Source organism: Argiope bruennichi, chromosome 10, assembly GCF_947563725.1.
Source record: "Argiope bruennichi chromosome 10, qqArgBrue1.1, whole genome shotgun sequence".
Taxonomy (NCBI): Eukaryota; Metazoa; Arthropoda; class Arachnida; order Araneae; family Araneidae; genus Argiope; species Argiope bruennichi.
Window position 1 is genome coordinate 1,952,109 of NC_079160.1, and position 13,106 is coordinate 1,965,214.

The 13,106-nt window shown below is 30.0% G+C and overlaps 2 protein-coding genes across 2 annotated transcripts in view; both read left to right on the forward strand.

Annotated features, from left to right (window-relative positions):
- LOC129988386 (uncharacterized) overlaps positions 1-8,512 on the forward strand; it is a 36,804-nt gene extending 28,292 nt beyond the window's left edge. The window contains exons 6-8 of the mRNA XM_056096609.1: positions 975-1,160; positions 1,260-3,996; positions 8,183-8,512. Of these exons, the coding sequence (XP_055952584.1) occupies positions 975-1,160; positions 1,260-1,289 (216 nt within the window). The 3' untranslated portion in view covers positions 1,290-3,996; positions 8,183-8,512. The remainder of the gene's footprint in view (positions 1-974; positions 1,161-1,259; positions 3,997-8,182) is intronic.
- On the forward strand, positions 3,683-8,444 carry LOC129988472 (short-chain collagen C4-like). The gene is made up of 2 exons (XM_056096706.1): positions 3,683-3,996; positions 8,183-8,444. Exons 1-2 carry the CDS (start codon positions 3,683-3,685, stop codon positions 8,442-8,444), a joined length of 576 nt encoding a protein of 191 aa, XP_055952681.1.
- Positions 8,513-13,106: the final 4,594 nt, after the last annotated feature.

Sequence of the window (13,106 nt, forward strand, 5' to 3'; positions counted from 1 at the left end):
TATATATATATATATATATATATATATATATATATATATATATATATATATATATATATATATATATATATATATATATTATTACAACCTGTCAAATCTGCAATTTCAAATTCAAAGTATGTTTTTAATAAATATACACAGAACTTTCTGTGGGGCACAATGTTCTTAGCAAAATTAAACCTTTATTATCACTTGTAAAAATACGCTTTTAACAGGAACTGGATACAGGTTCAAAAGGTTTTTTTTTTGTTTTTATTACAAAAAAAAATCAAAGACTTTTCAGATTTTGCTGCATTTAGTAAGTTCGGTTTGCATACTAAAAGCAACTTTTGCCTCTCTCTTTATAAAACGGTAGTAAGTTTTTTGGTTTCTGGAGAGTCATTCAGAGAAAACTCTTAGTTTCTTTTATACCCCCTTACGTATCTTCTGCAAAAATAATCTTTGTTCTCATTATTTATTTACAAATATAAAATCAAAAGCCAGCTGAAATTTTTTTTATACTGCAAATATGTACAGAACAAGAAAATCGTCATTTTCGAAATAATTAGACATAAAAGAAACACCAAATCCCAAAATTCTAACTGATAAATAATTCTAACAATATTAAGCTCCCGTTGAAAGAAACCATAACTAAACTAAACTAATTTGATTATTCTATTTCTCCTTTTGAAACAACACGAGGGTTAACACGAATTTTGGACAGATTTCGTAATTTTGAATCATATTCAGACGCCACCTCTATCCTTCATACTCCTTTCCAAGATTTCTCTCCATATCGGCGGAAAGCCTTTGATTCGCGAAGTTTTTTTTCGTTCATGATATCTCTTTCTGCAAGACAGATTTTCCATGGAATGAGATTTCAAACTCAGATTCCGAAAACCTAGTCTCCCCTCTATCCTCGAAGGGGGGAAAAAATACGAAGCATCTCTTATGTCCAAAGCAATCATTTTAGGTGCAAATTGTTCCTTTTTCAGATAAATAAACTTTACACGAGAATTCAGAAAATTTTACGCCCTTATTACGATAGCATTGGCAAATTAAACATCGAGGAAGGTCCGGACGCACAAGTGAAGACGGCTCGGGACGCCTACAAGGAGGGCAGAATGAGCGTCCTGCCAGGGAAGTTCATCAAAGAAGTCATGAAACTCAAAAAGAAAATTGTAAGCAATCTTCTGCATTTCCGGAATAGATTTTGAATTTTTTTTAAACCTATTTTCGGATGGAACTAATAAAAGGATTTTTTTTCTTCTTTTTTTCAGACTGTTTCAGGTATGATGAAATTCTTTTAGTTTGATCTTTGGACAATGAAGATTTGATTCATCTTATAATTAATACATTTGTGATTAATAAAGTATGTTTAATGCTAATATAGTTAAGTGGAGTGGACAACCTCTGGCCTGAGAAGTAGGTTCTTATAATAAGCTGTTCAATCAACGCGATTTCATTCACTGATCTGGAATCTATGCCTGAATGGATCAATCGACTGAACTCTGTTGCATGAACAGTTAAGCGAACTAGAACCGTTTTTGGAATATGCACATACCATTCGTGCATGTTATGTCAAAAACAAATGGCATTTTAATTTAACAGTTGGAACTACAAACGACATAACGGCATTTTGTGACAATATGCAATAATAGCATATCACATACAACTATGTGAAAGCAAATGCCGCTAGCTTATATGAGTGTCTTGCATCAATAAAATGTTTTGATGAATTTGTTATATGCCATTTTTACAAAACAAGGAGACAGAATGATATTTTGTAGCTAGATGTTATTTTCAATATATATCTTTATCAACCTAGTAGTAAAAAAAAAAAAAAAAAAAAAAACTGAATAAAAATTTGACATTTTAAACCCATTTTTAATATCTATAATTGAATATATTCGACAACTTTATGTATTAATCAAACTTTGATGGTAATGTACACTATTTAACATTTTCGAAGTTCATTCTGACCATTAAAAATAAATCTGAAGCAAAGATTCTGATTTAAGGTACTTGGAAATCAGTTTTGGTTTGTTTGATATTTTCATTAAATATAAAACCTGCATGTTATTCTATACAAATTTAGATAATGAGATTTCAGTGCTATTTATTGTGAAAGCAAAAATCATTTACATATGATAAAACCATTTTTTACAGCGAGTATTTCGAAACTCATTCGCTTTTGAAAAATCCTATCTATATTTGTGATCATTTTCCGGTGCAAACAATTGGTATAGTTTCATTTGCCGTCAATGATCAAAGATATAACGTTGATTTTGGCCTAATCCCCCAAAGTGGAAAGGGAAAATGAAGAACCTATGTGGATCATAAAATACCATCTAATCGATGGGAAATTTGTCAGAGCCGGCATCCTGGCATAGGGGTAGCACGTCTCTTCCGTGATCTGGGCGTCCTGGTTCAAGCAAGCATGTTTCTTTGTATTCTATCTGTGAGGTATGTGAATGTGCCCCCCCCCTGTAAAAAGAGGTCGTGCAAGCGAGTGTGACGCATGAAGTAGCTAAATCGTACTCTTGACCCTACTTGGCACTACTGAAAAAACAAGAGACGCTCACTCGAATTAAATCGCTGACAGCTGGCTTTTAAAGTGCCATAAGTCACAACACAAACAACAAAGTTGTCAAAGAGTATGCTAAGTTTGGAAAAAAAATATTAAATTTGGGGATTTCTGAAATTTTTGCCTGAATATTTTGAAAGAACAGAAAATATCGCATAAGGTGCTTTAATTTTCGTTTGGATTTGACGTGAAGAAATCCAAAAGCGTATTCTGCAAATTCAAATGAAATTCAAAATTGATTTGCGTCTCTGAAATGCAAAATGTAAACTCTCTTCTAGTTATAATTTGTTAAAAACATATTCATTCCTCAATTACTGGACGCCTTCAATGAACTGTATCGGTATTTCAAACAGGAAGTTGACCGTTGGTTTTGACGGCGTTCTTCAAAAAAAGGAAACTTATTATTGTAACTCAAATTTCAATTTCCTTCAGCCTCTCATTTTTATAGGAATAAGAACAAAACTACCGAACATATATTAAAAGAATTATAATGATTGCAGATAGGAATGATTAAGATTAATAACATTTAAAAAAGCTGGTGGCATAACTCTTGTCTATGATTAAAACTCGAATGATTATTTTATAGCATTGTTCTACTCTTTAAAATTATGTGATTACTTTCGTGTACTTATTTCAAAAATCATATTTTCAATCACAACCTTTATTAATCAAATTTTTCATACTTTGCAAGCAGTGAGAAATAAGATAGAGTTGCTTTTTTTTTAATGCTTCTATTAATTTTGAAAGCTGTCGGAGGACATTCCTTCTGGGAGAATTTTTAGCACAATTAGTACGACCTGCACAATAAGAGAGGGAAAGAAACTGCGAAAAAAATATTATAAACGTATTCTCAATTTTGAAATTATATTAGTTTTCTTTCAGAAGCAATTTATCTAAAAATCTTTAAGTTCTAATTATTAAAATTTCCATTTAAAATCAGAAAATGCATTTATCATTTTTTTTTTTTGTTATTTCATTTGACAGCAGATTTTTGATTTTTTTCAAGTATCCAATTACAAGATTAGTTTTTGCTATCGGGATTTTTTTAAAATTTCGAAATATGTTTTTTATTTGTATCATTTGTTTTCTTTTGTACGTGTGTTTGTAGAGAAGAAAATGTACGGTACTGGGACTGGCACGTACATGCGCTGGGGATCTAAGGAATGTCCTAGTTCTCCCATGCTGTTCAAGCTGCACACGGGTTTCATGGCCGCCACCACCAACAAGGGCACTGGAGGTGGATCGGACTACCTCTGCCTACCGGAGAGTCCAGAATACCCAGAACGAATGCCCGATTTCGGAAGCGACGCTTCCACGGTCGTGTCGGGCGTCAAGTACGGACTGATGGACGACCACCCATTCACTGTGCACGAGGCTCGATACTTTTTCGGTAAAGGAGTACCGTGCGCAATGTGCCATATGACCAACAGGTAAGCTTTCATATAGGACGGTGGATTAAGCTCACATGGATTGGATCTTCGAAGTATGACACATATGAAATGATATATTTTGCTCCATTGGTTATTACATTGAGAAATAGTATAAGGTCTCGTCATCATTATAACTTACAATGACTGCGATTTAGAATTATAATAGTTATTATGAACATAATTGCGTTTTATTACTCATGATTCATAATGATTATAATGCTAATTAATATTTATTATGGTTTTTTATTTATTTATTAAATATTTTCATAACTAGATTCATTTATATTATTGGTTTAAATGCTTTGAATGTAGTATTTTCATTTTCATATATAAAATGCGTGTATTTAATATCGAAAGAATTTCAGCTTTTGATGAATAAAGGAAAATGAAATTGACATTTTCTTATTAAAAATGAGTCTACACGTAGCTATTGAAGAAATACTATTATTTTCTGCATAACTTTCAAAGAAACATACATTATAAAATGCTGTTGAACGAATACTACTCATACTGAACAGAGAAAGATTATAAAATGTTGATGATTGAAAAATATAACATTTAGTATGAATTCCATAGCAATCATTCTTATCAGATATCCATATCAACATAATGCTGTTCAGAATTGTCACTGAGATAGAGTTTCATTCACGGAGGAGTCATTTGGCACATTTCATTTTTTTTAATCTCACAAAAAATAATTTAAAATTTTTTTTAAATAATTTTCCTAAATTGTGTGCAGTTATTCAAAACACTTTTGCAAAAAGAAATAAAAAGTTCTTTACTCTAGAGTTAAAATGAATATCCAACCAGCAAAGACAAAAATATTAACTGATTTTATTTATTTATTTTTGTATTCTGTTCTGCATCGGTGTCTGCATCTAATTCCATTGTCATCATTTACTACTCGTAAATGAACATTAATTCATTTACGAATGAATAAAAATTAGTTTTCTGCTGTGCGTTACCTGCAACTTAGTGAACTATATAAATGTTTTTTGCCAGTGAAATATTTCCTTATTTGAAGACAGGAATACGGGACTTTTCTAACAGACTTGGAATGTCTGTTAGCAGAATAGCATTCCAAATGTTTAATCATTTATTCTTTGCATCTTTCATTTTCACTGTTGTTGCAATTTTTTAAGCTATTTTTATTTCACCTCACATATTTGTTTATTCCTGATGTAAATAAAAATTTGAAAGTCGATATAATTATAGGAATAATAATGTAATAAAATTATGCAGATAATTATTCCGTAAGATATCTTTAAGAAGTATTCAATTGAATAATCGAAAGTTTATATTGGAGCTTTTTTTATTAACACTCAAAAAAGAATGTAATTCAATTTACATTTATTAAACAAATATCATTCAATTGAATAATGAAATCTATATGAAAAGAGCTACAAATTGTAGTAATATATTGAAATGTAATTTATCTAAGAGAACATAATTATGCTCAAAATTTTGATAAGAGATATATCTTTAATGTTTTATTCATTGTGAAAAATTTTAAATTCTTTTCAAAATCTTATAAAAATATAGCTGAAATGCGCTCAAACAGAATTATTTAACAAATTATGATCTTTAATGTAACTGAGATCAATTAAAAAAATGACATGAAATATTTTATTAAAAAGTCTCTTATAATCGCGTCTTCTTTTTAATCATCAAATCTTTAAAAATGTAACAGAAAAATGAGTTTCATTCGAAAAGATATAGTTTTTTTTTCTTATAAATGATTTTTGCTTATTAAGAAAAATTTATACAAACTTTTATTTTCCAAGCAGTTGACTCATTCGACCTCATTTCAAGTATCTGGAAATTTCATTTGATCCGCTTCTGCCCTTTGCTTAAATATTAAGTAAAAAACGCGTCAATTTTTTTCTGACAAAAATAATGGTAAACTAAAATTTTAATCAACATTTCCTAAATTATTAAAACTATTTGAAATTCTATGTATTTGCATGCGTCAGGAATAATAGTAAAGCATATTTTAAGCCCAAAAAACTAATGTTAAATATAATGTTTTGATGCTTGAATTTTTTTTTTATTCCATTGATCATTACATACCATGTTAGAATAATATACATAATTAGAATAATTTCATAAAATTACGGCAGATTAATTTTATGAAATTTGAGATTTTTGCAAAAAAATATTAAGCAAACATGAATAGCTTTTTTTCTTGTTACAAACTACAGAGTTCGTCACAGCACCGATTATAAAGAGAAATGATTTGGTCACTACGTTTGTCAAATTAAATAATCCAACAAAGTAATAATTAGAAAATAAAATGCCTTTTTTCCCATCAATCCCTTATATTCTATGTGATCTTATATGAGTAAAAAGTGCATAGTTTCCCACAAGGACAAACACTCTGTCAGATTTAATAGTAGAGACAATTGATAAAAATCATGGCAATGGAAAGATTTTTATTACTTTGATTTCATATATTTTCTTACAAAATAAAATATTAAAAATACATATTATTCGATATACATAGTAAAAGTTACTTTTTAAGGATACATATCTGTGTAAAATATGTAGATCACCTTATATTTTCATAACAAAAAGAGTGCGCATTAACTATATTATCTTTTAAAATACGAATAACAGTCAAAAATTTTATTATTAACATTAGAAAGTCAGAAATTTGTTAACTCAATTTTGAAACAAGTAGATACAGACTAACGAAATTCGGCTTCCAAGATGAATTTTGGATGTGGTTACGAAATTTGATGAGAAAAATCATTGTTGTGCTTGGAAATTTTGAAGTTAATTTTTATTTCAATATATAGACGGTCCGTTATGCTATTTTTAACTAAGAAAGTTTTTAAGTGTACGCTGATTTCTTTTGAATGGTCCTTTTCTTTTACGAGTGTAATATGAGAAACGTCAGAATAAGATTTTTTTTTCCTAACGATAGTGCATCGAAATATTTTTATTTTCGTGTTATAATTGAAAAGCAAAAAACAAAAACAGTGGTAAACCCTATTTTGCCATCTTTCTATATCTAGGGGATCATATTCTAGGCTCAATAAAGGAATAGAATTCCTTTTTACTCTACTTAGGTTTAGTTAAAAAGATGAATTATAAATACGAAATATGAATACGAAACATTGATTTATTAATAAAATTTGAAATGTATGTTTAATTTTAGAATTTTTTTTCATTCCATCTCTGTCTCGATGAATGTACGACATCTGGCAACTTCAATTTATCTCAAGCATATTATAGTCCAATAGAATTGTACTTTTCCCTACAACAACGATTTTATCGCTTTAAGTTGTTAAACGAAAACTGATCTCTAAGGTGTGCACAGATTATATTACCCGATATGGGTGAAAGTTTTAACACTTGGTCTTCAAGATCTTATCTAAACTTTTAATTCTCAGAAAAACAGTTTAACTTAAATGTTAAGAATTCTGCTTAAGTAGTTTTATATAGAAAAGAAATGTGATAAAAATTTCAAATTAATACTTGCATTATTTGACGAAAAATTCGACTTTGTTGAAAATATAGGATCATCGGAAAATGTCTGTAAGTACTTTTTTATCATTCAGAATATGCAAACCGAAATATATATATATATATATATATATATATATATATATATATATATATATATATATATATATATATATATATATATATATATATATATATATATATATATATATATATATAATTTTATAATGTTGTTCAACAATTTGAAATGGCTTCATTGTGATTAACTTTCATTGCTTGAAAATAAAAAATAGGACGCAGAAGCGTAACGGTCTTCAGAGAATGAATTCAGACTTTGTAACTGAGACAAAATATAAATTACAAATTTAATTTTCACTGCTTTTATTTTTTTAAATGTACAATTATAATACCACCTGAAATGGTAGCATAATACTTTCAGAATATTTCAGAATGTTTTTTTTTTCTCCTGATTCTGAGTTTCAGTTCGTTTTTCCTTTATGGCACAAAAGTCATCTTTGGCTATTATCTTGATTCTGAATTTCGGTCTAAGTTCCATATGATAAAAAATATTTACAGGTGTACGATTAAATTTTGCAAAAAAAAAAAAAAAAAATGTAGATATTGATCTAAAATTTTTATCAGTTGTTTTCTTCTATACAAAGCGCTGTTTTAAGCAGGAATTCTAAAATGTGCGTGACCCCAAGCATTCTCTTTTCAGGACTCTGGTCCATGTTTTCCCTGTGGAAGACGAGTGCCCCGAAGACTGGATTTACGAGTATTCGGGCTACATGATGGCAGGCTCCAATCTGCCGGGAAACCACGTCTGCTTCAGCGATCCGCCGCAGTCCTACGAGGACAATGTCGAAGAGCAGCAGGCCCACACCTTGTCCATCCTCCACATTTCAGACAAAGATGGAGGGTTGCCAAAGCCACCTTATGTCAAGAATGCAGCTATCAAATGCATCGTCTGCTCAAAATAGTATTTTTGTTTGTGATGAGTTCTGTATTGAGAACAATGCTGAATCAATAAACATAATTTAAAACCCGTTTTATTTTTAATGCGAGTATCTAAAGTTTTCGAATCAGTCCTCTTTTTAAGGATTTCTGCAATTATTCCATTATTTAAGTGTTTTTCACTGTCTGCACTCTGAGTATGAATGCTAATAACATTAAAGGTTGACATATGCAAATGTTTTAAGCACAAAGAAGTTATAAATAACATGGGTGCACCCAGCGGTCCGAATTGCTAAAAGTTTAAGAAATGTTTTGGATATTGGATCGTATCTAGCTTAAATCTGTTTGCTAAGAATCCTTTCTGTGGATACATAACAGTAGTTGAGCATCTAAAAGAGTATAAGGTTTCGAGTTCTATCCTTGTTGCACTCTTACTCAAGATTATTCAAAACTGATAGATAAATGATATGGGCGATTAGACTAGCCAGACATTTCAAACTGAACTCGCATTTAGATCAGTTTTCTAGAAATACAATATTCCTACATATATTATAGCTAAGTCAGCGATACCTAAATGCTTGCTTCGAGTCATTTTACCAAAAGAAGCTGCCACGCTTCCTTTTAATCAGCAATCACGAAAAAGGTAAGCTTAAGTGGGATAAACCAAAGTATCGATATTTGCAGACTATAAAGAATTTTGTTGTGAGAATTTCTTATAAGGACACATTTTCTTGCCTTTATAAAATATATATAAATATTAAAAAAAAATTGGAAATAAAAAAGTCTATTTTTAAATTTAACGAGAAAAAAAGGAAGTAAAAAGACTGATAGAAAATGAAATCCATTACCAAAGAAAAATAAGTTTAGATGTATGAAACTTAGACAAAGTATTTGTTAAGATGAAATGTTTATTTTATTAAAGTTTAAAAATCATAGGTTAAAGTATTTGCGAGGAATGCGATATAAAATGGTAGCAAAAATAACATTTGCAGTGACTGTGATTTTGAATGAATCCATCAGCGTATATGAGGTGCTATGCATCATTTTGAAGGAAAGGAGTCTGTTGCACTTGCTCAGTCGAATCAGCAATGGCTTTTCATGAGTGCGACTGACGCTGTATTTGTCATTCGCTAATGATCAGTGGGATATTTTCAGTTTATTTTCACAAAGAGAAATAAATCATGATGTTGCAGGTCAACGCAACATACCGATAATCTCCAGTGCATGTAATATGACATTAGGCTACATTAGCCTACTACCTAAAAAAGCCCCTTGGAAAAGTGATTAAAAATAGCGGCAAAATAAGTCCAATTTCTTTTGACATCAAAATGAGGATACCAACGAGAGCCCTCTTGATGTCATGAGGAATTGCTTCTGGACCGTCTCAGTGCGTTTAAGCCGCTGACGCATTCATCTCACCTAATCTAAGCATTTTCTCTCTTGGGGCCGATACTTGTACCTAGACAGAAATGACTGTCTTTCGAAATGCAACACAACGTCTTCCATTAAGCTCCAACTGAAATCTCAAGCGACGGTACGAGCTTTACAATACACCTGGCTCGGAGATGTCCCTAAAGTGACCGGTGTTCTACCACGTCGTTTTGTTCCCAATAGTAGATCGAATTTATTCTGCAAATACAGTACGATGTGTCACAATTATGAAGATAATATTATGTTCCTCACTTACTGTGGTGTCTCTTGTGGGGCAACGACCTCAATCTTTTTTTAACCATCTTATTCTAAACCATTTCCCTCTTTGAGATGCAGCTAGCACCTAGATAGAAACTCATAATACTCGGTACGAAACATAAATTAAAGTCACAAAGTTTACATCGCGTATATAATGCAATTTCGATTTGTTTATTTTCCAACCGTGTAATGGAGAAGAACAGTATGAAAATAAAATGCAGAAAAGAACGGAGAGTATAGAAATCCATTTATTTTTTATTTTTTATTTCCGGGATAAAAGTCTTTGGAACCCCAAAAGATGTGTCTTGATAAAACTTTGAAAGGAGAGCAAAGTTTATATTTTAAGTCTTTTTCTACAATTCCACATTTCAGTAAGATGTGATTAGCGTCAGAAATTTCTACCGCATATCTACATCTTTCCTTAATGCCCTCCCCTCAAAAGTTTCAATGAATTTTTAAAATGTCATGCAATGTGAGTTCTTAGTTTAAAGTTACTTACACAGTTATGGACAGCGTATTTTGTTGCCAATTGGAAGAATATTATCCACATGGTAACATTCATTTATCGTGAGAAGATTTAAGCATTCCATTAAATTTTATATCTAAAATTAAACAAGATATCACGTGATTGATGCTTTTTTTATTTCATCTAGTTCATTAAATGCATTTTTGATGTTTTTATCAATACGTTGTAAAATAAAGTAGTATATGTTTCAGGTAATTTTAACTGTATTGCAACAGTCAATAAAGAATGCACAAATTAAGACTGCCCATCAGTTAAAATTTAAAAGTGACTCTAAAACTGAGGACATGCAACCTTGCTTTTCTTTTAACAGCGGCACACGTCAAAGAAAAATGCTTCGAGTTTGTTTGCAAATATTTAGATTGTAAAATTTTGTTCAAAAAAGTTTGTCTATCTACTACATGCTGGAAAATTGAATTTTTATTATAATATTATAAATGAAATAAACTATTTTATTCAAATAAGTTGTTTAAAATAAAGCAATAGTTCACACCAAATTCCGCACTGCAATAGAATAATTAACAATGCGTAAGTATAGCAAATTTACAAAAATTAATGATGAAAAGTTAATAGTAATAAAAGTTAAGGGGATTAATTAACCCGATTTCACAGTCACATGACAAAAGTTGCTGGGAAGACCTAATATTCAGCTGTAATCAACATGCACTGATCTGACTTCATCTCTTTTTTTCTTCGGCAATATTAAAAAAATATTGCAAATTTAATCACAATCATGATGCGCAAAGCAATTTAGTCACATCACATAATTGAATTTACTTCATTCAATATTAATAATTGCATTGTGTCCAATGTATATTTCCTTTTCAAGGCTTTCTAGATTATATCAAAAATATAATTCGTCAAAATAGAGTAAATGGATAATTTTTTCTAGTTATAAGAGTTTTAAACTATTTTACTCAATAAAATAATTTTTATATAATCCGCGAATTCTATTTATCATATTTAGTAAAATATTAACGACGTACGCTTCTTTTTAAATGTTGCTGCTCTTGACATGGATTTATCTTTTTTAAATATTACTATTCTTGACATGAATTTATTAAAAAAAATATTACTTTTATTATTGAAACTGAACGTATTATGAAGCTCAGAATCTTACTAATTTTGATGGTTATAGAACGTTGTCTCAAAAAACTCAATTATGAAAAAAGAACTACATTGTAAACGTTCTTTATTCTAACAAAGAACAAATTTTAAAAAAAATCTTCATGATAAAGTAGTTGCTTAAAGGTAAAAAAAAATAAAATTTGAAGTTCGGAATTGTGAAGAGTCAAACGTTTTTTGTTTAAAATATATGCGTATAAAAAAAATCAGCAGAATATGCATAACACAACCGGTACACTATATAAAATATTTGGATTTCATTTTTTTTTTCAACAGAGCATTTCTAGACTAAAACAAAATAAAATATCCTTCGTCTTCTAAAGCAATTTTCTAACTGGAAGTGCATGCCTAATTCGTAATGTTAGAAATTTGGCTTTTAGGCTACGATTAGAGGGACACTCTGCATTAGTTATAGTACAGTCACCATCATCAATAACAAATCAATGGCAGTGGTCTTCTCAAAACTTTATCGCTTACTCTCTAATAGAGGTGTTGTTCCAGAGAAAACCTTGCATGACTTTGGCATACAATACTTAGAAAATATTAACTTTTCGAGTGAGTTCAGCCTTTTTACTGAATCAATCGTGTGATCCTTGGCGGCCATTTTGATGATTAATCCCTGGCATGCGGTTACTTGGTATCTGAAAAGAGAATTAGTGTTTTATACACGATTTTCCCAACCGATCGAAACAAAAATTTGACAAAGAACTACACTTGCAGCCTCAAAAATATGTCAATTTGATACATTTCAATCATTGCGTTTTTAAGTTCTCGTGCTTAAATTTTTCTGAAAGTAAAGATCGGCAAATGGTCAACTCCTTATTGGATTTGGCTCAAAGTTTGTTAAATGTAGCTGTTAAATCTATGTACAGAAGTTTATCGATCTAGTTCTCTTCATTTTCTAATTATTGTGTTAAATCCTGTTCGAACAGCCGGACTGACAGATTTCCTCAGAGCAGGTTTCATTCAAAATTTGACAGAAATCTACAAATTTGATGTAAAGACTGTATGCCAAATTTCATATGTCGAACTCAAAGCAATTTTTTGATAATTTTGTCACATACAAACAAACAAATATAATGCCAAAGATGAGTTTTATGAAACTCAGGGAGATCTAAAACGCAAGGATTCGTTAAAATATATCCAAATTTTTTAAGGCATTTTTTCAACAAATTTCTATCGCATTCGATTTGTTTTATTGATTTCGAAATCCATCAGTGATTTTTGGGATAGTCTGTATATATATATATATATATATATATATATATATATATATATATATATATATATATATATATATATATATATATATATATATATATTTATATCTTGTTGATACTACCTCATTCAG

What these genes read in the sequence shown, in the direction of transcription:
- LOC129988472 (XM_056096706.1), top strand. Translation starts at nt 3,683, where the DNA reads ATGTACGGTACTGGGACTGGCACGTACATGCGCTGGGGATCTAAGGAA. An exon ending in ATGTGCCATATGACCAACAG is followed by an intron (nt 3,997 to 8,182) that starts GTAAGCTTTCAT and finishes TTCTCTTTTCAG; the next exon opens with GACTCTGGTCCATGTTTTCC.